The sequence below is a fragment of the Corvus cornix genome, chromosome 2, assembly GCF_000738735.6.
Source record: "Corvus cornix cornix isolate S_Up_H32 chromosome 2, ASM73873v5, whole genome shotgun sequence".
Taxonomy (NCBI): domain Eukaryota; kingdom Metazoa; phylum Chordata; class Aves; order Passeriformes; family Corvidae; genus Corvus; species Corvus cornix.
In genome coordinates, this window is record NC_046333.1 from 132,242,638 (window position 1) to 132,270,334 (window position 27,697).

Genomic DNA, 27,697 nt, shown 5'->3' on the forward strand with positions numbered 1-27,697 from the left:
GTATTAAAATCTCTATTCAAAACCATACAGCTTTATGATTCCAGTATTAAGGGGTTTTGAATGATCAGTGGGCTTGAGGATTTTTTTGTTTTTAATATAACAAACAAAAAATACCACCATTCACTTACCCTCATTGGGTGAATATCAGCATATGGAGGCTTTCCTTCAGCCATTTCTATTGAAGTGATACCAAGGGACCAGATGTCTGCCACACAGTTATAGCCAATCTCTTGTATGACTTCAGGAGCCATCCAAAACGGAGTTCCTATAACAGTATTACGTTTTGCCATTGTATCCTGTAATTATATTGTTTATGCAATTAAACCAGAGATGCTTATTTTCAGATTATTTTTATACCAATTCTATATTTTAAATTATCCACCCAAAGATCAAATGGTAGTGACTTCCAATTAAGACCAAACAGATTCAGCCCATGAGCCTACAGAGGCCAAACTGGTGACAATAATCGTAAGCCTCTAACTAAAATTTAAAGTGGGATTATCAGGCACTTGATACACTGGGTTATAAAAACAAACAACTAAAAACTAAATAGCCCTGCACTACATTAAATACTCACTGTGATAAAGAACGCTAGTTCTGCCACTACCACTAGTGACAGTGACACCTCTCAGACATAAAATTCAAGGCAGAAGACAAACGTCGAAGAACAAGGCTAGGAGCACTAAAGCATTTTTAAATGATCTTTCCACAGTTACTTACTGTTAACTGGCCAGCCACACCAAAATCAGCTAATTTTGCATGTCCCTCGGTGTTAAGAAGGATGTTTCCAGCTTTTATATCTCTATGTATTTTCCTCATAAAGTGCAAGTATTCAAGTCCTTTAAGAGTAGATTTCAAAATAGTTGCAATTTCATCTTCTGTTAGCTGCAAAAAAACATAAAACCATTTTCAGGTATACACATACAGTCCATATATTTGACCTATTTAAAACATGATCATTTCATAGTGATTATTATAAAGAGCACAATGTTTGATTTTTTTTTAGCAGACCAGAAAAACTTTAAAACTGAAGTTAAAAAAATGAATAAAAAATCAATTATTAAATGCCAACTATAAAGAAAAAAAACATGGTATAGACTTGGTAGGCCAAAATGCTTCTCTTAACTCTAATATACTGCAGAGTCATACGCCATCACAAATTATACAGTAAGTGCAAGTCAACTGGCAACAAGCTGACAAACATTTCATTACCAAAGAAAACACAACACAGTAAAAAAACTGAGACATATTTTCTTTTATTTGCTTCATAAACAACACAGACTCTTAAGTAAGTCATCAGTTAGCAGCTGTTTATCCTCATTGCTTTCTATCAACACAATAGGAACACTCAAGCTCCTGAACAAGTGTTATCAGAGAAACAGCAAGAGTCTCTTTTTCACACACCAGACCCCCTTGAGAACTCCTCAGACTTTCATCAGCATTTGTTCTCAAATAAAAGCAAAAGCACACACATAATTCATTCCATGTGATGCAATTTCTCAAGGAAATACAAAGAAATTATCCATACAACTGAAATGCCAGTTAATTACAGGACACTGATGCTTTAATATAAGAACTAAACAAATGAACTTGACACATTCTCAGAAATGCAAGAAATGGCAAAACTGAAGATGAACACCCTAATTTGGCTGCAATGCTGGGTTGCATTTTCCCCCTTTCTCTACTTTTCCAATCCTACACAGAAATTAAATTAAGCAATGGCAATTCCTTCCAGTTTCAGTTCTGAAATTGGTAGACATCCACACCTCCCTCCAAAAAACAACCACCACCAAAAGCCTGTAAGAAACAAAAAACCCACTCACGATCACTCTAAGCCAAAAGAGCAAATCAACAACAAGGAAAAAATATTATTAGTCAGCAAGATCATCTGCACTTGAGCTGCTCACAGCAAGTTTTATTTATTTAACAAAACGAACCACTTCCCCATTGCAGCTTCTATCCAATCTCATAAAACCTGGGTGTGGAGCCCAAGAGCACAGTTACACATACATTTATTTAAACAACAGTGCCAAGCTCCAGTCCTCCTTTCCCTGCAACCTACAGCAGTAATTCACACTCTGTGTCAGCCCTTCCACTGAACAACTGTAACAAACCCTAGTTAAAAACAAACCTTTCTGCCAAATTATTTTTCCAACAAAACAGCTCCTGGATTCAACTCATGGCATAGTGAAGAAGGACAAAGCTAAGTAGCTGCTGCTCAGATTGGCATTGCTTTCAAAAAACTGCATGTGTTGATATACCGGAAGAGTTCCAGAGATTTTATAAACCTTTTCCTATGCAAGCAGAGGATGAAACTGATGGTGGTATTAGCTCCAAGCCAAGCAGTTACCGCCTCTGCTGTGCATTATGCATTCCATGCCCACCATTTATCTCTGAGATCTTTAAGTGTTTTTATTTAGCAGCACACTGCTCAAAGCCTTTATTTGCGCTACTTTATGCTGACTGCTGTGCTGCTTCAAAGGACTGTATTTCAGAAGAACTGCAAACCCTGTTCAAATAAGACAACTTTCCTGGCATTGTGCCATGGAGTCTACCTGATCTGGAGTCAAGCAAGAAGGGACATTAAATCAACTGTAAGATAAACTGAAGTATGGTCGAAATGATATTTGGAGAAAGAGACAATCCTCATTATGTGAGCTAAAAATTCTATGGTGAATCACTAAAACTGATTATCTGCAGACTCACACAGGCAATTTAAACTCTGGCTATTAACAAACACTGTATCATGAATGGTTTAAGACCTGCTGAGTTTAACACTTTCTGCCCAAGTTTTGCCAAATCCACTCAATATCCAAAACAATACAATGTCCTGAATCTCCAAAGACTTCCATGCAGTTAATCCTGAACATGCAACAGAAAATGATCCCAAGCACTGACAAATGTGTAGCAAGACGAGCATACGACTTACTGCCCACTTTCGTCTAGAAACAAGTATTATGAAAAATGGTGCTTAGAGGACACAGCAGAGGTCTCTCTTCAATATGTTGTGTTTCCTAAGGAGGTAAATCCCTACCTTAGTTCTTGAAAAATTACCCACACGGAGACCTTTGGATCATCAGCTCTAGATGGAGAAGTGGTTTTGTAGCTGCATGGCAAAATCTGGCTCTCAAAAGGAGAGCTTAAGAGAATACTGGAACCAAAAGCTAGCACAGAAGCTATGGAGCAAGAATCCAGCAAACCAGAAGAGAGTTCTGGAGTATTGCAGCCTGATGCCCTATCTGGGGACCCTCAGCAAAGCAAAGCTCTAGCACAGCTAAATGTTACAGAAGAACCAAGCATTTACACATCCAAATACACAGAGTGGTCAGAAAAGCCCAGAGAAGTGAGCATCACCTCTAAGTAGGCAGTGGGCATGAGTCATGTTTATCACGAACAGCAGTTACAGGGAAGCACAGAACAAAAGAAGGGAGAACAGATACACGCAGTTCCAAGACACATCAATCCCAACTCCAGACATCCTAGATTCATCCACTTGTGCTCCATATAACCATCATCTATATAACATGATGCAGTCAACTAAAATTACTCCTGCTTATACTATTGCTAAACATGGCCAAGTATGTGCACAATAATACTGAGACAAAATGTTGGGCTTTAATACCTAATAATATTTAGAAGCATGCAATGAATTTCCAGCCTTACTCAAGATGCCAAGAAAGTGCACTCACCTTCCCTAGACAAAATTACCTTTTCAGAAAATAATGCACTGCCATATTGAACTTTATTATGCAATGACTACAAAAAAAAGTATTTTAGGAAGTATTTCAAAATCATTAATTTCATTATTTTTGTGCAATTTGAACTTTTTGCAGAACACATAGCATCTATGCATAAAAGTGAAAGCACATAAATACGATGTTCTCCACATGAATACTTCTAAACCCAGAAACATTATGGAACTATGCAGTATAGCAGCTGAGCCATACATACACCATTTCTTCCCTTACTGGATGCACTAAGCATTGTAAAAAAAGTTCCACTTATGTTGTTCCTGTAGACCAGAACCATCTTGTGCAGATGTTTTTGGACACGTTCATGGTATTTAAGTATTTTGTACACTGCCTGCCAAAAAGCAAATGGTATCCTGGCTGCATTAGACAAAGTTGCCAGGAGGTGCAGGGAGGTGAATGATCCTTCCCTTCTGCTCCACATTGCAGAGGCCACACCTGGAGTGCTGGGTCCACCTCTGGGCTCCTCAGTACAAGAGACATGGACACACCAGAGAGAGTTCAACAAAGGACCACAAAGATGATCAAGGGACTGGAACATCTCTCCCATGAGGACAGGCCGAGAGAGCTGGGACTGTTCAGCCTGGAGAAGATAAAGCTCATGGGGAATTTTTTTAATGTATGCAAATAACTGAAGGGAAGGTGCAAAGAAAATGAAGTCAGGCTCTTTTCAGCGGTGCCCAGTGACAGGAGCACAGGCAATGGGCACACTCTGAAACACAGGAGGTTCCCTCTGAACAGCAGGAAACTTTTTAGTGTGAGCATGACTAAGCACTGGAACAGGTTACCCAGGGAGATTGTGGAGTCTCCCTCCTTGGAGACCATGCAGACATGGCCCTGTGCAGCCAACTCGAGACGGCCCTTCTTTAGCAGGCTGGTTGGGCCAGATGACCTCCAGAGGTCCTTTCCAACATCAACCATTCAATGATTCTGTACTAGTATAATTTACAACTCCATACAACAAAATTAGGTGCATTTTACACCAATTTGAATAAATCATGGAGTGGCTTGTTTTAGCTGACTTGTCTACATTTAAATTTTGAATACCACCCCAAAATAAAAAAATTCCAAAATATATCTTAATATATTATTTATATATATATATAAAAAAATATAACTTACTAAGGAATAACTAAGTCATGTCTTAAACTGCAAGTATGTCTGAACTGTCTGAACAAAAAGCAGGTATGTGTTCCTAAGGAGGTAAAATCACTAGCTTTAGTTCTTGAAAAATTAGTGGCTGAGGTCCGTGCTGACTGAAAGCCAGGCAGGGTTATTCCAATTTACAAAAAGGGCATGAAGGAAGACCCAGGAATCAACATATCTGTTAGTCTAATCTCAGTTTCTGCAAAACTAATGGAAAACATCACACTAGGTACTACTGCAAGGCTTTGAAAGAACAATGAAATCACCAAGCACTGTCAACATGGGTTCACAGAGGGAAAGTCCTGTTTAATTTGATACCCTTCTATGATAACGCAGTGAATGAAAAGTAAGTGGTGGATACTAGATTTTACTTAAGTAAGGCTTATGATACTGTTACTCACAGCATTCTTCTGCCAGATGACCATATGCACAGTGATCTGGAGGCTGAAGGGCAGGGCTCAAAGGGTTGTAGTGAATGGGGCTACATGTGGCTGGTGACCTATCACGAGTGACACACCCACAATTCTAGGGCCAGTTCTATTTACTATTTTTATCAATGATCTGCATGCAGGAATTGAATGCACCATTAGCAAAGTTCTCCGAGGATACCGAAGTGGGAGATGCTGTTTGAACAAAAAGCCTTGCAGAGGGATTTGGAGAGAATGGAGCACTGGGCAATGATTAACAGGATGAAACTGAACAAGCCTGAATGACAGATTCTATGCCTGGAATGGAGAGATACAGGGACAAGCATAAACCGGGAGAGAAATGGCTCGGGAGCAGCCCTGCAGGAAGGGATCTGGGTGTGCTGGTCAGCAGCAGGCTCAGTAGGAGTCAGCAGTGTGCCCTGACAGCCCAGAGGACAAACCCCTTCCTGGGGTGCATCAAACTCAGCATCACCAGCCGGTCACAGAGATGACTGTCCCTCTGTACAGCCTTGGTGCGGCCTCACCTTGAGCTCTGGGTGCTGCTCTGGGCCCCTCAGCTGAAGAATGAGGGCAAAGGATGTGAATGTGTCCAGAGGAGGACAGCAAAGGTGGTGAAAGGGGCTGGAGGCAGTGTCCTGTTTGAAGGGACTGAGGACTTTGGGCTTGCTTTATTTGGAGAAAAGGAGGCTGAGGGGTGACCTCACAGATCTCTACAGCTTCCTGAGGAGGGGACAAGGAGAGGGATATGCTGAGCTCTTCCCTCTGGTATTCAGGGATAGGACATGTGGGAATGGTTCAAGGCTGCACCAGGGGAAGTGTAAACTGGACATTAGGAAGCATTTCTTTATTGAGAGTGGTCAAACACTGGAACAGGCTTCCTACAGGTGGTGGATGCCCCAAGCCTGTCACTGTGTAAAAGGCATTTGGACAAAGCCCTTAATAACGTGCTTTTGGTCAGCCCTGAACTGATCAGGCAGTAGGACCAGATAACCACTGTAGGACGCTTCTAACTGAAATATTGTTTTCTGTTCTATTCTGGTTTTCTCCCTGTGATGAGCATAGCAGTTAACCCCATCTGGATTTTACAATGTATTCCATCATTCTAAACTTGCATAAAAAGGACATACAGACATATTCCTGAATACAGATTACCTAAATGCATCAACACCTTATGTCTTCATATTTACCAGATAGGAAAAAAACTATTTTGTTGGGAAATATTGAAATTTTTTTTTAAACGTGACAAAAAATAACATATAGTTCGTCTTTACATCATAGAGGCTAGCTGACATGTAAACTAATGCAAACCTGATGGAATTTGGGGAAAAAAAATGCAAGCAGACACATTTTTTAGCCTACCAATTGTTGGAAGCAACAAGGGACCAAAGTGCATAAAAACAGATCCAAAGCTCCTACAACTACTCATTTATTCACAAAACCACAAATAAACTCCTAAAATCCACATCAAAAATGCTTCCTAATTATGTATCCTCCCTTCTTTACTCTAAATCATAATCTGTCTTCATAAGCATGGTGAAAAGTCACTATGTAGGTAGTATAGTGTGTGTGTCCCTACAAGTGACTTTCAACATACAAACAGCTAAGTACAGAACCAGACCATTACATGCTTTGTCACAGCACACAACTCGCCATCTACTCAATGGCCAGTACTCTCTGGTTCTAGAGGTAGCTGGATATTGACATACAAGCAATGCCATTGAAAATCACGACACAGAACCATTAAAAGAAACAAAACTAATTCGTATTAATATAAAATTATGTTCCAGTCAGTGGTGCTAATCTGATCTAGATGTATGGTTCTTACACTATACTATTCCTGATCAATCTGTATGGGCAGTATCTTTCCTGTAGAAGAGTTGGTCTACTTTATTCTGAGCTTTTAAATGCACGCCATCCTTCTTTCATCAGCACAGCTCTATACGTTGTACCTTAGTATAATTTCACAGTCATAATCTTTCTGCTTTGTTTCTGATTTCCATTCGTGTCAAGATCCTCACTTAAACCTTGTGGAACACTAATCGGTTTGGTATCTTTGGCTAGTTCTAATCCTGTATGCTGTCCCTTTGATGGGTTGGTGCTACCCTCTAAATATGATTCAGCCATAGAGCAGTTTCTAATGCTTCACCATCAAAACCACATGCAGATTATATATCAAAAAGAATGTGAATAATAAAGGTGAACAACTCTACAGCCTACATAAAATACATTAGACACAAAGCCAATCTTTAAAATCAAAATCTGGAGCAAAGCAGCAAATTCCAGTGTTCCACATCTATTAGGAGACCAGCTAATTCACATATTTATATCTAGCCGACTATGAATGCCACACACAAGGGGGACTGAGAGGTACATTCAAGTTCATCACACACTACCTAACCCATGCAGCTGTTGGGACAACTCATCTACAGGTTCTCTGCGCAGTCATTCTCCTTCCTGAGGCCCCTCTAAAGGGGTCTGGGTCAGCTGAATTGTTTTAACTGCTTAAGTCCATTCCCAGCTGCTCTTTTTACACTAATACATGCACATTAAGTCTGATGCTTTCAGGAAGTATCAGATTACTGCATCTAAACACTCTGATTAGGCTGAGCACATCGGGTAGGTCCACTCTCATGACAAATAAAGGAGCCATTCTTCCACCAGAAGCTATGAAGCTCAAACATTACATCCTATCAGAATCTCACACCTCTCCTATTCTTCATTTACATGAAAACAAGGCTGGACTAACAAAAAACCCGAGGTGCAGGAGAGATGGGCAAATAAGGAGGCGAGAAGAATGACAGTTACCACAATACCCTTGCCATTTGTAATACTTGACATCTAACTTGGGAATTAAGGCAGAAATCTTCAGAGAGAAAAAGATTTGTTACAGATACAGTTCTAGCCTGAAGCCAATCTTAGATTCTAGTTCCCACTACCTGTTACAAACTACACGGTCCTGAAATCGCTTTCCTTGAGCCTCCCTTTCAGGGCAACTACACTTCAGACTTCTTTTTTAAAGCAGATCTGTAGGCTATGTGTGAAGACAGTGCTCTTCAAACAAAATCACAGCCTCTGTCTTGGAGTAAAGTACCAAATCATGACATTACTTATGAAAAGAAGGTTTGGTCTAAGACTTTCAGATAATCTCTACTTAATCCTATAACTAAGGAGACACCTCAACATTACAGTAATGGACAGAGTAAGAACTCACTACCATAAGAGAATTACCAGTGCTACTAGAGTATAACAACTTAGGCATAAGATCATAAGAGAGGCGGCAAGAGTTGTTATTACTGAGCCCAAGTCATGCTGCACATAAAATAATACAGAAAATATGTTGCAATAAACATAACAACAAATATTCACTGTATAGGTGACGATCAGTGTTGGTATTTTTTAAGATTTGTTTTTCACTACATAATCCCAGTAACATAACTTTCATAATATTTCTTGAATATAATATGCAAGAGACCATATCTTCTCTCTTCCTTAAATTAGCATTTTTGTACTGGATAATTAAAGATAGTGCTAACACATTTCTTCTATCTGTAGTTTGAAAATTACTATAGCCTAGCAGCAACACAAAATTATCTAAAACATATCTAGTGGCTCATATGAAAAACGATTTTGGGAAATCTCAGGTGTCTCCCATGCTTAACATTAGCTAACATTAATACATAGGCACAGGGAGATCAAAAACTGATCAGAATATGGAAGTCAGACTCCTCAGCCCTTCATTACCATGTTCCAGCTTCCTGTAAGATATCTATGAAGTACTGAACCAAATGTTGAGCACAACCTTAGAAGCAATGAAGAAAAGTACAGAACCTCTTTAGCACTGTAGTAAGTGCAGATTTTAACTATGATTCAGCAGTACATACATTGACACGTCTACACACAGTGGTGATCAGCACCAATGTAGTCAGTTTGGTTTTTCAAAGTCCTCTTCTGACAAGAATAAGGTTAAGAACTGTGAATAAAGTCAAGAACTTCCCTGGAAGCCCTTACCACAGGTCTGCTAAAACAATACAACTGTATGCCTTTCTGACAGGAAGCACTTATCCAACTTGTCACTGTTTAAAACCAACCTCACCATTGCAATAGAGCACATCTGCAAATAGATCACTTGGCTCACAAACTACACGCCTGTTCATAACATCCCCACTGGTTCTGACAGCATCACCAAGAGAGACCTTGGACAATCTTACAAGTGAACAAAGAGCTGGTTGAGCATAAAGGGCAACCTCCTCAAAGTATGAAAACAGTCCTTCCTGACGTGCAAGGTAAGTAAACACAGCAGGAACCCATCTTGAATGAACTAAGAACTCCTAACCGAGCTAAAGTGCAAAAAACATGGCATACAAAGAGCAGGAACAGACTACTAATGATAAATAAATGAGCACTGCGTGGATATAAAGGAGTTGAATTACAAAGGCCAAAAATAGGGCAGACTTGAATCTGGACAGTGAAACAGAACAGCAAGAAGATTGTCTACAATTGGTCTATACGCAGAGAAAAAGGGGAAAGGAAACGTAAGAAAGATTTTGTGTTGAGTGCTCAATCTATTGACAAACTATGCAGAAATCTCCCAACCATGTTCCTTGCATCAGCCTTTAGTAGGGTTTCTCTGGATCTCAGTTGTCTCTGCCTAGTAGGAAAACGGGACAAGTTAGGAATTACTCCTGTAAATTGGACAAATACAAGTCCATGGGAGCAGATAAAACACATCCAAAGGTGCCAAGGAGCTGGCTAATGTCAACTCAAGACGACTATTCATCAACTTTAAAAGGTTACAGCAACCAGGGTGTCATCTTCAAAATGGGCAAGAGGAACCACATGCTGATCAGCTCATCTTCAGGCCCCAGGATATTATGGGGTGAATCCACAGAGAATCTAATTTTTGGACACACAAAAGATAAAAAGGTGACTGGAAACAGGCAGCATAAGCTGACCAGAAGGAAATCATGCCAATTTAACCTGGTCACCTTCCTATGAGGATGAAGAGAAAGACGAGGATGTCATTTTGTTTGACTTTACAAAGGCTGTTGGCAGTCTTCAATAGATATTTTTAGCTAAACCTGGGGAATCATGGAGAAGATGTAGAAGAACAACCAGCTGGACTGCCAGGCTCAGCAGTGGTTCATAATGTAACCAAGAGCCAGACAGAAGCAGTGTTCTCAGAGACTGATCATAGGGTGAATACTCCCAACATCTTGGTCAACAACCTGAACAACAAGCAAGAACACACCCCATCATGGTTTGTGGATGACATGAAACAGGGTGGAAACAGTCAATACACTAAAAGACAGGGCAGGGCTGCCATGTAGAGGGATCTCTAAAAGCTCGAAGAATAAGCCTGACAACAAATCTAGTAGCTCAACAAAGTCAACAGAGTCCCACACCAGGAGAGGAGAACCCCATGTCATGACCAGTATGGACTGACAATCAATGTGGCAGCGAGCACTCCTGCAGGAAAGGTTCTGGGTGGCTCCAGAAGACAAGCTGAACATCAGTCAGCAACATCAGCAATACAGCCTAACCATACACTGGCCTTCATTAGGAAAGCACAGTCAGGTCAAGTAAATATTCCCCTTTATTTAGCACTTGTGAAGCCAAATCTGGAACACTGTGCCCAGTTCCAGGCTGCTACAAAAGATAGGCTGACAAATTGGAGAGTCCAGCTAGAACTGGACTAGAGGGGCTAGAACAAACCAAAACAATCCTCACTGAACATACAAGAATAACTAAGTTCACAGAGCTGGAGAAAGTGACTGTTGAGTCTCTCACCTTTCAGATTGTTAACACTGATCTGAACAAGGTCCTAAACACTAACTGGACTTCCTTCCTTGGAAGAGTAGATTCACCTAGCTGACTTCCAGAGGTCCCTTTCAAATTAAAATTATCACTTATTCCAAATTAGTGGCACACTGTTCACCTCCTTCCTTACCACCTCTAAAATAAACATCCAAATTCAAAAGAGTAACCTTTCACCTGCAGTTTTTCTACATTTCCTCCACTTCCTCACCACAATAATATATAGCAATAAACCCATCTAAAATTTATAAAGATTCTTTTATTGTAAACTAAAATATATGTGGAAGACCATAATGAAACTTGGCTTAATTCCTTGTATGGAGACAAATTTTATTGCCCAGATGATAACTTTATATGCAGAGAGTTTGACTCAAACTGGAAATACATTAAAAATTCAGCTGATATTTCTGGCTCTCCAAGGCAAACAATGATGGAGTTCTTTTGAGGGGAAAGAGCAGTGTGAGAAGGCAATAAGGCTAAACTTCCACCCTTTATTACAACAGGAATAAGATTTTCTGTGTTTTGCGATACAAGCTGTATACAGGATACCAATAGATGACTGACCTGATTAAACATTCATTTAAACAGCTACCTTTTATTGCAAGATTTTATTGTAAATTTCTTTATATTCTGTGTTTACATGGTCATTTTATTGTTTGAGCAACTTAAAACTGCCCACAAAATGAACTCCAATGTTTTATGCACCTGCATTGGGTAATCTAAGTAAGGAAACTATAGAAATTATCCAGGAAGCTAATTCTCCCTAGAAGTGACTTGAAGATGTTCATGTCACTAGGTAACAACAGTATTTCTTTTAATGAAAAGAGAAAGGTCAGATAAAGTTTGGGAAGAGATAATTCTGTCTTCAGAGCAATTGTTATAGTATTTTATAAATAAACACCGGACTTCAGAGGATGTATAATTTAATAGCATATTATTCCTCACTGAGTGAGCATGATCTGCTAACACTGTAGAAAAAGGGGGAAGAGAGGACAGTAAGTGTATCCCAAAGCACATTTACCAGAGGATGCTGCATAGCCAATCTTCATTTTGAAACTTCCCCACTGTATTTGCATGTAATATATACATAGTTATTTTGGAAATGGGTGAATACCAGTGTAGCTCAAGCTTCCTTTGCTTTAATAAAAATTAGCCAACACATAACACACGTCTTATTTCTGGCACATAAAGTTTTTTCAACTCAGGGAAGAACAGTAATTTTCAAGAGCAAATTTCCAAGCAGATGAATACAGTTTAATGAAAGGCTGAAAGAAAGGTCTACTATCCTGAGAGTCAGACAGTACAACCCATTTTTTAAGGAACTTAAAATGCTACCCTAAAGAACTAAGGAAAAATAATTCCCAGTATTTATGTAACAGTCAATCACTCAGAACCACGGTAAGGATTCTATTAGACAAGCACTGAGTAATCTCTGTGTTACATTGCAGAGGCTAGTATAAGCTACCCTGCTTTGTAAGGCTAAACACAGAATAAGGCAACCAGGACGTTTGTGATCAAGTTCTTTCCTCCTTTTCCTCAGCCTGGCTGCAGAGAAAAGTAATTTAAAAATGTTGGCCTAAAGATCAGTCTTCTGAATAATAACACAGCTGATTAGCCCATTGAGTCAATTCACCACCTGGAAGGCCCACTGACAGAACATGGTCAGCAGCACATCCAGGATGGACTTGTCCATGGTCACCAAGATCAGATAAGCAAGTGAGCCAGCATAGAAGGAATTTCAATCTTTGTGTATGGACAGCCTGGCTATTAATTACTCCATGTGGGCTCAACTGAGGAAGTTATACTGCAATAGACACTACTTAAACAAAAAATATAAGAGGTACTTGGCCCTAGATAGCCACTTTACAGCTGATAATCACATGTACTTTAGTGCAGCAAAGACCTACAAATCGAGACTATTTTAACTGTGAAATTACTGAGAAACATGACTGCTTAAATCTGCAAAACATCTTTACGAGCAAAATGCCTTTAGCCTGGATAACAAAAGATGTACCCTGGATCCCCATGGTAACATACAGAGAAAGCGAATCCAGTAAGACATTTAAATACAACATCCAGAGACTTGGATACAGTATTCACTTGAATTAGTGGAGCTTAAAGACATGAAAATATTACTTAGCTAAGAAATTGTGGCAGAAGCTAATCATTAAGAGTACATGAAGCACTATATACATAACTGATAAACTGGCATGTAAAGGAAGTAATTTTAGATACAAAATGCAGAATCTCTGGACCCAACTGCACACTACCTGCGCAGCTCTCCAATCCTACACTTGTCACTTACAATACTGACCCAAATAAGACAGGTTTGTCTCATAAACCTACAACATAGCCACTACCTGGTATATTTCAGCCAACTGAACTTGGTCCCCAAAGAGTCAGGATTAGAATGACTCAGTTAATCATGATCAGTGGATGAGCAAGTGCATTCTTAATTACCATTAGAGAGACAAGGTTGGTTATGTGTAAATATTCTCCCTTATGTTAAGAGCAGCCAGTAAGGCTTAGAGTGTTGCTTCACACTGTAATTACCTCATTCTATTGACACTGAAAGTCAGTCTCATACCTTCTCTTCCTTCCCTTTCCGCACTGCTCATTCCTAATGCCTCTCTTGCATCAGATCAAGCCACTGTGCTGCCATAATAAGTCCAGAGTTAGCTCATGAGGGGGTGGGGAGGACAGACTAGAGAGGAAGTTCCCCCATCATATCATCAAGCTTATCAAAGATCACCCTACAGCCACAGACAATCACTGCATCTGAGGCACAGAAAAGGCAGGAGGAACAAATCATTCAGGTTGGAGGACAACAGCAGAACTGCCCTTCCTGGCAGCAACCCACAGTTTGACTGCACAAGATACATGTACCTCCCAAACCAATTTCTGAGAAAAGTAGACAAAACTAGATCTAAGCTCTGTTGCCCAGGAGTGATGAATACCACACCCCAGATGAGCTAACAAGCATCGTGAATTTGCTGAAGTGCTGCTGATCTGCCTGGCACACTAGAAGACTCCAGGCAGAATTCCAGGGGTCCATTTAACTTCAAATTAGTGTCTTAGGCCTCTTGGACAAAAACCTGCTCTTATCAAGCTGAAAACTTCTCTATATGAATAGGCTCCAAACAGTCACTAAAAACTACCCTAACTCTGAATTCTGTTTCCCTTGGGTTTGGTCCATTAGAGCAAAGCCCAGTGTTGTTCACTTTCTAGACAAACACAACTTTTGAAAAAGTAGAACCACAAAAACAGAAAAAGATGATCAACAAATTCATAGATACGAGCAACAAGGGCAAATACATATTCATGTTTCCTCCCCAAACAGGAGGAGAAATCCACCTTTTCCTATGACTTAATTTAATAATGATCATAGAATCATTTAGGTTGGAAGAGACCTTTAAGATCAAATCCAAATGATAATCTTAATAGCCACTGAATTAAAGGGTTCTTACTTCAACTTTCTCAATTTCTTTTCCTTAAATATGAAGAAGCAGGAAATAAACTTTTCCTTGGCCCAGCCACAATCTTCATTTGACAATTTAGGAAAGTTACAGAACACATAACTCTATGTGCCTGACTGTATTCAGTAACTATTCTGACAAAATAAGGAACAACTCTCTCCTTGTTTGCAAGTGAAGATACTTATTTTCTTCTCATAAAACCATTTCCTATTTCCATTTAATGAATAAATAAATAAATAAAATGTAAGGCCATCAACAGAATGCTCGAGTACTTCAAGCAGCTTCATTCCGGTAATAAGAGTCACAAGCTTCCCATCACACACAGTCTGGGTGATCAGGCCACTGTTCCACAAAGAGCAAGAGAATTCAAACAAGTCCAAAGACTCTGCCTAAATCTTCCAAAACTTGCAAGACAGAGGCATAGCAAGGGAGAAATGGAGACATTTACTTTGCTTATTTTTTTGTCACAGGCGCTACAACACTCCCTATTCTACACCAGAATGAGAATTCTGTCTAGCCTGGTAGCCTGCCTGAATGTAAGTACATGCCAAGTAAACTGTGATAGTTGTCTGCTTCACCTCCCCAGAGATCTGAAGCACATGGACTTCCTGCTCTAGTCATTACACACTTGAGTGCAGTCACAGTCATTTTTTCCTGGTCTTATTTAGCTGCCTTTTGAAAATCAACTCTCAGCATCTACAAGAACTTTTGTAACTATACAGTGACCCTCATCATCATGTGCAAAGAAAAAATTTTTGCTTTGCATCACCTACCACAAGTGATCTCTTGTTTTGTAATAAACAGTGAGATACCCATGTATCTTACTCTTCTTTACTCATGGTTTTCAAAACCTTTCACCTTTCACCATGTCTCTCTCTCCAGGTACCTCTTCTCATCACAGAAATACCCAAATGCACTTTGTATCTGCTTCTAGAGAAGTAGTCTTTACTTCTGATCACCCTTGCTACCTCCTTTAACTTTCACAGTTCTGCGGTGTCCCTGGTACCACTGTAATCTCTGACAACCACTTTACTTATTCAACTATTTCTAAAAGTTAAGCTGAAGTGCTCATGAACCTGAATATAAAGACTTTGCCTTCCCCACCAAGCCAAATGTATTTCTTCACATTTACTTGTACTGATTCTCTCAGTACCACAAAGCCTTTCAAGTCTTTCCCAGTTTCAACCACTAGGAACATAACCTCTCTCACCAGTATTTCTACCCTCTTTCTGAAACAGGATAGCATAGACCCATGGAGTAGGCCAAAAATAACCACCTACACCCTCTTTTTTGTATTTAAAACAATTACCCACCTGTGAAAGAACTTCCCATTTACTCCAAATTACAGCTGTACTAGCTTGAAGAGCCTCTGGTGTGGAAGTCTGTCCATAAACATTTCAGCACATCCAACCAACTTTACACCAGCCAGCATTAATTGCATCCTTACCAACTCCTTTACAGAACTCTACTAGCCATGCATGCCATGACTTGCCTTTACAAAAGCTTCATCACCAGTATCTATGTATCGAGTTGTTGGGGAAGATGAAACAGGAAAGCCTTATAAATATGATTGCCTGACAAAAGATTTTGGGAACATGAAAACTACAGGCGACATCGAAATGAAAGCCATTTTTGAAATACCAAATCTTAGTTACTGAACAACTGGAAAACAATGGTATGGCCGACTGAAGGTAATCCCCTCTTGATTGAACAATACCCTCTGCTTGCAGGCAGGTCCAAGGGTCAGAGCAGACCCTACTAGCTCAGCAGAAGGGGTCCAAAGAGTAGTTTTTAGAAGTTAAGATGTAACACTCTATGGTAATATAAGAACTCTTATAGGCTGTATGTAAATGCTATAGGATTTGTATCTTGTATTAGATTGGTTAGTGACAATTAGAATATTCAGTACAGAAGATGATTTATTGTATTGTAACCAGAACTTCAGACACTCTTACTACACTCTCTCTCACTACTTCTTCTTCACTCGCATTCCTCTCTCTCTCTTTCTTTACTTACTCTCTTGCTCTCCTGGGCCTGCTCAGAGCTGCAGCTGGCAGCTCTAAGCAGTGCCCCTACACCCACGCCCTTTGCAATAAACCGCATGTTCCAAGATCTGACTTCAGAGATCTCTCGTCTCCGTCCGTCTATGCCCGGTCCAGACTGAACCTCAAAGCCCCTGCATCGAGTGATTGTTCTGTTTCATACAATTCATGCTATTTAATCATATAGACTTTAACCACAAACAGCAGTAGAACAGGTAGTTTGTCTGATCATAAGTATGCATTTGCTCCAAGACTCCAATATCTCTTCCCCTCAAATCTTTAATATATCTGCTATGTCAATATCCTACAATAGATGTAAGAAAAACTAGATAACCTGATTTTACGTAAGTACACGCACATTCACATGTACACCTTTTTTAAAATAAAAATCAAGCATTTTCTGTCAATGCGCAAACAAGAAGTTTGCTCCTTTTTTTTCTAAATTCTGTTTTAAATGGGCTATGGTTTGTTTTGGTTTTTTAAATTCTGAACTAGCTTGTGCCATTTCTTATTGGAGCTACTAATCCTTGGATAATACACAACTGCAAGAACATCAATTTTGGAGATTGCAGAACTCCAGCAAGCTCACATTGGTTTTGGCTTCTCCCTAGCCATCAGTTCAACATTGCAGGAGCCCTGATACAAGCCACCTTTGCCAAAGGGGCTACCTTTAGTCTTGACATCGCCTCCACTTCCTAATAAACCTGATTCCATTTTCCTTTATGTCTTGTTTTCTAGGCCTTTTCTCTCCTTTACTTTCCCCCTCTGCTCCCAAGTAAGGTGCAAGGAACATTTCAGGGAGTATTTACAAAATGTGAAGCCCAGCAAGCAGTGTCACCTCAGAGTATTTGTTGGTAAAAAGAATACCTCACGTTACAGCCCAATACTGAAACAATGGACTCAAAGGAATTCCAGGTTGTTTGACACCTACAAAAAACACTCTTCAGAGAAGCTGTTTCTTAATTAGAACTAACAAAACCTGCTTCCTACAGGCTTCCATTGTATTATTGCTGTTATAAGTCCATTAAGACACTTCCATACAACCCTCATTTTGGTTCCCTTGCACATTCCTTAATTTTCATCTCTTCCCCTTCTCATTCCTTGAGTAATGCCAGTTACTTCTCATGCTCCCCAGCTACTGAGTGAGAGTGAGACAGTTTTTTGCCTGTTTCCAAACTATGCAGCTACTAAGTGGCTGCTGACAAGACTGTAAGGTGGAAGGGTGTAGGGGAAAGAAGCCACAGTTTTGCCTTCTACATAGCAGTAATTTCCAAGAAATTCCCAAGATCTTCGTATTTCAAAATGCATTTGCTTCTGCTGGTGATCATTCCACAGAGGAATGCACAAAGACAGTCAGCAACTGCATGAGCTTGCTTCCTGGGAACCAAGGCACAGATAGGCCCCTTGGCATCAGCCAAGATCTTGTCTTGTAACTCCAACTTTTATTCAGCTTTCTAATCTTAATTCACAAGTTGATTTTAAGAAGTGCTACTTCTTAAAATTACTTTAAAAAAAAAAAAAAAACAACTCACCGTTTTATTACGCAGTCTAATTATGTCTGAAACAGAGCCAGCTCCACAATATTCCATAACAATCCATAGATCTGTGTTCTTAAAGTAGCTGCCATAGTACTTGACAACATAAGGACTAGATGGAAAAAAAAATGTTAGGTAAATAGATGAATTCTTAGTAGAAGAAAAAAAAAATCACCAGCACACCTGTTGTTAAAAACTACGGTTTGACACACCCAAAGAGCAAGTGCAACCAAATACATTTTAAATCTGTAATTAGCTTGACCAGTGCCCGGTTAGAATAAATTCTGGTTACTTAATAAAATTATAAAGGCACTACTATGTATGTAAGTTTTCAGCAATCTTCAAATAAAGACAGTTTTCCCAAACATCAGTCATCTGATAGAAAGCTTTGTTTTTCCCTCCTCTAATGCCTCTCTTGAATGTTTCTCTTCTTAAAAAGACTGCCTTGTTTTCTTCTCTCCTGAGCAAAATAACATGGAAACTCGCCCATGTTTTCCCAGTTTTGCAAGCATCAATTTATTTCAAGCATAGAGCTAGACTTTCATATTAAAGAGAATTTAATGTTGGTTGGAAGCCTTCTGGATTTGCAAATGCGTTTTCATACTAAAGTGTCCCATGTGAAGTGATAGTATTGTCACGAACAGAACATACTGCCTTGCTACTCATCAGTTTGTCACTTGACATAATGCTTCCTTGGAGTCACTTGCAAAAGAAAGGCAGAAACAGATGTAGTAAACATAAAAAGGATCATCCTTCAGAAGTTATTAGATGGTGTATTTACGGAAATAAAAGACAAAGTTTGAGGTGGGGTGTTTTGCAGGAACTTAAACAAAGAAGGCTACAGTTTGATTGTCATCTATCTCCCACAAAGTGAGGAGGTGCAATACTGAGATTTCAGACAGTGGTTTCTCATCAGAACACCTACATTGCGGGGTGGAATAAACACCATTTTGTTTTGGAGCAAAGAACTGTATTTTAGGATCAGCATTTCTGGCCGCAACATTCTTTATATCGACAACTGATAGAAGAAGAAGAGAGGAGTTATGGTTGCCTCCTGCAACATGATACTAACTTTACGAAAAGACAGGTCAACACTATCAAAAACCTATTTCATTTAAAAGCAACTATTAGCACTAAATGAATTTGCCTTTTCAGAAGGAAAGGTGGGTCAGTCTCCTCCTAACTAGTCTAAATGTCTATCATTTACAAGCACGACATACTGATCTTGCTCCTTATAAACTCGTGAAGTGAGGAAGGCTGTATTACTTTTAAACAAAACCCACTGATTTTTGTGACCATCTCTTACCACACTTATAGTATGCTAGTATTCCCAGCAACAACTGGGTGTTATTATCAATCAGGATAAGGTGATTTTTCAAAACATCAAGTGCTGTACAATCTCAAAACACTGTTCATATTTGCCTAAAGACTAATGCTAATAAATCTGATTTTGAAGTTGCAGCCCAAAACTCAACAGACAGAAAATGCGAAGTAATTTCTGCATCCTTGCATCAAGGCTTCCATTTCTACAAGACCTGCAATCGTAAGATACAGCATTTGTGAACAAGTCTAAGGTAACAGTCCACCAGCACTATTACATGATTGTTCACTTTTTAAAAGGTATGTTCCTGCATGAAAAAGGCAGCCAAGAGAATACTGTTCTGGCAGTTAACTGCTAGCCATGAATTTTCTGCTAGAAACATCTTTATCAATCTTCTGAAACAGGTAACTCAGAATTTCACAAAGCCTAAGACATTTAAAGGAAACAGTAACCTTTTGCCTTAACAGTGCAAGCAAAGTGAAGCAAGCATGGAGAATTCTAAACAGAGGCCAGTATTTACTCTTTCAACAGTTTCTGTTACGTACACTATTTGTACTTCCTTCAACCCAAACTAAGGAGAAGAGGAGGCTTACAAAGTGGTTCCTTTAATTAAAAAGCCTATGTTGGACAATTTACTTTTCCATAAAAAAGTTTTTGGTGCTTATATTTTAGCTATTTTCACAAGTACAAATACATTTTCACATAGACTCTTAAAATGGGAACAGGAATGTCATACCTACCTGTCACATTGCTGCATTATAGAGATTTCTTTAATTATTTCTTGAAGATCTGACTCCACGGGGACCTGTTTAATTGCTACAACTTGTCCAGATTCTTTGTGTATTGCTTTAAACACGCTACCATAAGACCTAAAAATAAGAGGCAATTTTTTTAAAAAACAAGACAAACTGCCCCTGATTTCCATTATGCACAAAAAGTCACAGAAGCCATATGCTCATGCAGAAGTTTGAGGGTTTTTCAGGCTGCAAAAAGATCAATCCTACCAGGACCTCAGGAAAGACTGAAGAACGCACCTTTGTCAAGATTTAGAGTTTCTAATTCCATTACAGGTGCAAGTACATTTGCTGTGTTAACAAACAACAGACATCAAAAATGCATAAATATATTAGGGAAAGTGTGGAAAATTACTGATGCATGCATTTGCTTTAGAAGTAAAGCTTGCCTATAGAGGCATTCCTTATGACATTTACAGTCACTCTCTCTGTAACTTAATATTCCAACATACGCTTTACGTATTGTTTCCCTCTGATCCTGTGCCCCTGTAAATAGCTGTACTTACCCTTCACCAAGCTTCTCCAGAACATCAAAGACTTCTTCAGGCTGCTTAGTTAAACTATCTTCACTTAGCTTTTTCAGTTTGCTAAAAGAAAGACAAAAGTTATTTATTTGTTTGGGGGAGAAAGAACCCAAGCAAATTTTCACACAAGTGAGCAGACAGAATAAATTATTAAAAAGAAAACTATATTCCAATGAAAATAAAATACTTAATGTGCAGCAACAAAATTTTAATCAACTATCATATAAGATGAATAAAGTTATGATAATTTTTGTCTTTATCAGTTTCCCACAAATGTTTTCTAAATTCAAAGCAGCATGGGACCAATTCACTCTTCAAACCACTTCCTTTGCTAAAGTAGAAACAGACAAAGAATACAGGAAAGTTTACCTTCCCTCAAAAAACAGTCAGCATGCAAACACATGCCCCTTATTGCCTATAGGATGCCACATTGTTCTCTAATTATAAACCAATCCTTCACCCACATGAAATACTCAGTTTCTAAATTGTACCACTCATCAGCCAATGAATAACATCATGAAAAGCAGAATTCTGAAGTCAAGATGATTCTGGGAGCATATAGTAGCACTTCCCAGGTAGCAGCAGAACACTGAAATTCCAAGAGCTGAGTACTGTAAGAGCTGTTGGGGCAGCTTCTCTTGCATCTTTGTGAATGTACATAGGGACAGGAGGCAACAAAATCTCAAATTACATAACACCACCATATTTTGCCCTTAGTTCTCTCTCACACAGTCTCAAATCACTCAGTAACACCCTGTGATTTCTTCCAGCACTTTCAACCTCCTTTTACTACCATTTGTTGTCCTTTACAAGCAGTCCTAGCCTTTCCCTGGTCTCTAGCATTCCCAGCTATCTAGCCCCCCAGACTCCTGGCAATTCTCAAAACACAACTTGGCTGCAAGCTTGCAATAGAGCCAACACTGAACATAACACAGGAAAATATAACCACACACACACTGCAGCAAGGCTGGGTGGCTGCAGCATGTAAATCCTTCACTGTAAAGTTATAGGGAATTTTGCTGCAAGATTGAAGTAACAAGTTGACTCTACATGACAGCCAAGGGTACTATAAAAGTAGAAGATGAGCTGAAGAATAGCTGGTGGTGTAGTGTTAAATATAGACAATGTATTCCATATGCAGGAGGAGGAAAAGGGGAAAAAAAAAAAAAGGAAGCTTTGAAGAACAGCAGATCATTGAGAACTTATGGAAACGACGTTATCCCACAACACTTTCTAGAAACAAATACAAAAAAGGGGAAGGAAGGAGGGCATGGACAGAAAAGAATGAGAAATCTTAACAGTGGAAGAACAGTGATCTGAAAAAAAAAAACCCCTTCATATTAGGAGATGCAATTCTGTGATACATAAAAATAATAAAAATTAAAGTGAATGACCAGTGAGGGAACTCCTGAGTCAAAACAGACTTGTAATTGCCAACTATCTAAGTAAAAGCAAAAAATTTAAAGTACTTGTAAAAGCACACAGGTCATATGGATTGATGCTAAACAAGGGAAGCAAGGTGAAGAGAAGGCACAAGGGTGCACACATTTATACATCAAAGAACTATTTCACAGATGTAGCAATTACATGAATACAAAAAGCATCCACAATCAGTAAGGAAAGGTGCATTAACTACAATAAAGACCATGCAGTTTGCTACAGTAAATAGTCAAGAAGCTGTGAAGTTTGTGTGTTTAGGAAAAATAAAGATGTTCACAGCAAAGGAAAGGCACAATTCATGAACATGGAGAAAAAAAAGCAAAAAATTCAAATGAGAACAGGTAAATAACATCTGCAAAACTGGCCTACAAGATCAAAACTCTTCTTTTTCACTCTCTCTGCTGGTTAGACACTAGAAAGCAGAAAGACAGAGCTAATATCTTGCAGAAAAGCAGAAAATATTTCATTACTGAACAAGCATGTGCTGAGACAAATCAAAGAGGAAAAAATATTTTGCAGGTAGGTATTAAAGTAATAAATCATTCATTTTGCTTCTTTGTTTCAAATTTTTTTCCTCTCTGAACAGGTCATATGCAGCCTTAAAAGCAGCATTCAAGAATAAGTTGCTGCAATCATCCCCTTCTTGCCACCAAAAAAACCCATGCACAGTATGCTTATAATATACGCAGAGCCCTGAAAAATAAAAAGCATAACCTTTAGCTGAGTCTCTCGGTCAAAGAGCTGCATAACAAAAGATGTACTAAACAGAAAAGCAAAGGGACTGAACTTTTTAATAACAGCAAGAAAAGAGAAAGCATGCAGTACACCCCTGCCTGGAGATGCCCATAAAGAGAACACTTCCACCTGCTCATCAAAAGAGTAACACCTGCTAAAATGAGAAAGAAGAAGAAAAAAAAAAAAAACATACCTAAAGGGTTCCAACAGCACCATTAACACCAAGGCATTGTGAGTGCTTGAGAAGAGTTAATGAAACAATGACAAACAGCCATAAACTGATCAAAACCAATGTCACTGTCAAATAACAGATTATCTGGAGTACTTGAGAGGCAAAGGAGATCAAATAAATAAGCATGTTGTAGTTTTAAAACTATTTTCGTATTATCCAATTCTGACAAACATGCTATGAGACCAAATCACACTTAACACTAAGGCAGCTTAAGACAAAACCTATTTACAGTAAGAAAAATATGTCAACCTCAGGAATGTCATCACCAAATACCCTGTTCAAAGCACCTCCCACTCCTTCACAAACACTGTAACAGTACACATGCTAGGTCCGGTGTTCAAGTGATAGTATCAACACCACAATTCTTTGAATCATAGAAAAATCCTAATGAGTCAGACATTTTAATGATTTCTGTTTCTAGATATTTAAATAGAATATTCAGCTCTTGAACTACAGAACATCACACGATATACCCTGAAGGGCAACAATAAAGAAAGCATTTATGAAAACTCTGTGAGAAACAGGGAAGAAGGTGGCAACCAGTATAACTGGCTGCAAAGCACCAAGTAGAATACAAGAGACTAGAAATATTATCTTGTTGGTTAAAAGCAAGCAACAATCTTGGGACAGAGAAACACAGCTAAGACATGCGCACCAGCTCTTAATGGCGGGGAGGAGGGGAGAAGGTGAAGAGGGGGCAGGAGGCAAAATGAAGAGACAAAAGGGCACAAGAACAATAGGAAATATAGAATGTGTCCCATTCCTCTCTCCCTCATTCATCCTCTACTTTCATAACACAAGCATTTAAAACACAACAAATAAATCAGTAGATCAGTAAATCCAGGCACTGCTTTATTCTGGCCAAAGGACACCAGTGCCATATGTTTGTGCATATAGATATATATCTCTCTACATATGAGAAAGTCTAAAGGAGATGCAGAGTAGTTCAGTATAAAACCTGGGTAGAAAGTAATTCTGTTGGTTGGGGGGTTTTTTCTTTAGAAAATTATCAGGTAGTGATTATGAGCTATTTTAGAGGTCTTCCAGATGGGAAGCTGTTCCTTAAACCAGAAGGACTAACTAAACTACAATTCTGGGAAAAATCTGTCAAAAGAATTTTCTTTTTCCAAGAAGGTTTGACTTGCTGCATACCATCTAGTCTCTTAACAAGAAAAATACATCCTAGCAAATAATTATACTTTTATAAATCCAGTTCATAGGAGAAAACATTAATTCTTAGTCTGACCAGAATCTTATTTGTCATTGAGTACATCAGCAAAACTCTAGAAAAGAAAAACCTAGAAAACGTAACAGGCACCCAATCCCAGCATAAAGACCAGAAAAATCTGAACTGCAACATGAAAGAGCAAGAGATTTCCTCCCCAAAAATGAAAGAAAACAAAGTATGAGTATAGTATCCTACAGTCACTATATATAGATTTTACAAAATAAATTGGTGATGTGCTACAGAGGTAGGGATAAAAGTTCCCTGAAAGTTCAAAAATACAAATAAAGCTGGAATAAAGAACGCCATCAATTACTGTCATGAGTTATGAAAAACTGGACAGCTGCTCCAAGAAACATGAATATGTGGTTTATTGTGCAGAAGAACTAGCACATATAAACATTTAAAAAGAATGGCTGGGATCAATTATACTGATATATTAAAAGAAAAGGTAGTAGGAGAAATCACTGCAGTCATCTGATGTAGAGGTGGCATGTGGAGGCCTTGAGACATTTACTCTGCTTCACACCATTCACACAAGTAGGAGCAACATTAAAACAGTTTACACCATTGTACTGTGTACTTACATTCAGCGTTCTATCAATAAAGCCCAAACATTTTTGTCCCATCATTTTCAGGAGGAACTTGACAACTGCCAACATGTCAACTGACAGAAACATCAGAAAATACACTTTTTTCACAAACAGTTCATATTCTAAGAACAAGTCCTTCCTCTTTCCACAAAACCTGAAAAGTTGTGGTTTTCAGTGAAAATTAAACTCAAGTTTAAAGAAAAGACTGGAAAACCTTAATTAACACTTCCTATGCTTGTTAAGCGGCCTTTCATTTGGCAGCAGCATGCAGGAGATGGGCAAAATTAAGAATTATGGACTTGAGAAAATTCTGTCTCTAACCTTTTTCCCTCATATGCAGCCTGTATTCTCACGTCTCACATCTCACAGGCATACAGAAAAATACAACAATAACAGAGGAATATTACAAGACTAAGAGGCAATTTTTTTAACTATTTCAAGAGTGAATTTCCTTTTTAGTGAGAGAAAAAAGCCTAAAGCACATCTGAAGTACAGTTAGAGATTCAGATGCAAGAAAACACTGTGTCAACTACTGCACAAATAGTTCAGCATAAAATCAGAACATCTACTCTAAATTATTTTTAAAGTAAAAAATATTCTGAAAAGGACTCTCCCTTAGAAATCTTGTGTTATTGTTGCAGTACATTAGCCAAAGAAAAAAAGTGCATTATTTTGACAGCACCCCCATTGACAAGTCACAATGGCCTAGAATGTCATTTGGCCATCATCACTGCTACTTTCTGAAGGGCAGTACTAAAAAATTAAACAGGCAATTGCATTGTGTGCTCCTCTACAGTGAAGTGGGGATAAAAGTGCCCTATACTTCTAAGGGAACACTGGGATTCTAGGACATCCATGCAGCTTTGAGGTGTACATATGAAATTCTTGCTACCTCTAAATGGATGTCTTCCACCACAGGTATGATGCCAATAGATCCCTCTCAGTAACTGCTCCTGTTGACAACAGGCACCAAAGTAAAGAATTCTAGCGTTCACATCTGTTTTGCCAAGTAAACATGGTCCATTTTAAGCCACTACTTCATCCAAGGACAGCACCAAAAATGCAGCCCACAAAAAATAATCAGCACTTCTTCTGGACTTGCAGAAAAAGGGGGGTGGCCTAGAAGAATAGCTGGGAATACCAACAATCAGGAAACACTAGAAAACTACCAATAAGGGGGCTATTATACACAGTCATGAAAAATTTGCCTCAAATCTTATGAAATAACCTGAGTTAGTATCTTATGAAAAACTGAGTTCAAATCTTCCCTTTCACTGAAGAAACAAATCTAAGTTCTCATCACAAATTTCCAGAAATAAGCTTCAAAAAACACGTGGAGTATAAAAACATGCCAGAGTTTAGACATTCCTGCATCTAGTTCCTCCTGACTGAATCCAAAGATTTAAACATCTCTTAGTTTCAGTTTGGCCAGACACACCTCCAGCTAGGCAATAAAGTTACAGCAAATGCCCCATCTTCCCCAAAACACCTGGTAGGTTATGCTAACTTCACAGTTTGATTTTCAATCCTGTTATATCACCAGATCCCAACGTTTCCACTGCTGCTGGTGACATTGATTACTCCTCAGAGATTTCCATTTCTTTTCCTAAATCCTCACTGGTGCCTGTCCTGCTTCCTTCATTTGAGATATGCAGCACTGTCAGCCTGAAACTACAGTGAGGTCCCTCCTTACCCCATTGCCTGCTAAAACCACGCTACACAGCAACTACAAACCAATTCTTTTTCAAAGTTTTCCACAGTAGGTACTGTCACTTGATGTGTTATTGGAGGAGAAATCATCAGAAGTTCAAGACTACATTCTTCTCAAGTCCTATCATCCAGCAGGAAGCTGCTTTTAGAGAATTCTAAAGGTTCTAAACGGAGGATGTAGAGGTTTTAAAGATGAATGTAAAAACTGATTAAAATCCTCTATTATAAAGTTATATTGTGTAGTCCTTCGATTTTTCATTGAATTCTCAGGAAGCAAAAGTAAAATCAGAGCCCTAAGACACATGTATAGATATATATGTCAACCATGTAACTACATTCTGTACACTGCACAACTACAGTCTGTGTATTGTACAACTATACCCAAGAAAGGCTTGTTCCAACTAAAATATATGATTAAATTTAAATTTAACACAAAGCAAAATTATTTTATGCACTAAGAAGTCAAACAATAAATTCTTTTAGGAAACGTGCACAGTAATTAATATGACCTGATAGCCTATATATTTGAGAAAATACATCTACTGTGGGAATATTCTTGGGTTTTGTCTCTTCCCACTCCCTGATTTACAATTGCAATTATGCAACGCCCACCCCCACAAGCATCCATCCCTCCAGCAGCAGAACACAAGGACACTTCCCAACACGAAAAGAGAACTACTCGTGTGTGCTCTTGCCACAAACCTGAACTACGGAGTGAGACCCGCCCCCCCCCCCCCCAAGCTAGAGAGGACTCGTCTCGGTGACAAAGTCTCCCTCACTTGACATTTTAAGTGTTCTTCTCCTAACTCAGCCAACCCCCAAGGTTTCGTCTCCACCAGGGCATGTACTGTAAGGGGTATTTCGTGGCACCCTCCCCACAGAAGACCCTTCCCAACGTGACAGAGCCCTCCGGCCGCTAGGCAGGGCTCAGCG

General features: G+C 39.0%; 1 protein-coding gene across 1 annotated transcript in view; it reads right to left on the reverse strand.

The window, feature by feature from the left end:
• Positions 1-27,697, reverse strand: part of STK3 (serine/threonine kinase 3) — a 134,319-nt gene that overhangs the window by 106,338 nt on the left and 284 nt on the right. The window contains exons 2-6 of the mRNA XM_039548215.1: positions 20,812-20,892; positions 20,252-20,380; positions 18,188-18,302; positions 721-885; positions 129-296 (exon numbers count right to left, since the gene is read on the reverse strand). Of these exons, the coding sequence (XP_039404149.1) occupies positions 129-296; positions 721-885; positions 18,188-18,302; positions 20,252-20,380; positions 20,812-20,892 (658 nt within the window). The remainder of the gene's footprint in view (positions 1-128; positions 297-720; positions 886-18,187; positions 18,303-20,251; positions 20,381-20,811; positions 20,893-27,697) is intronic.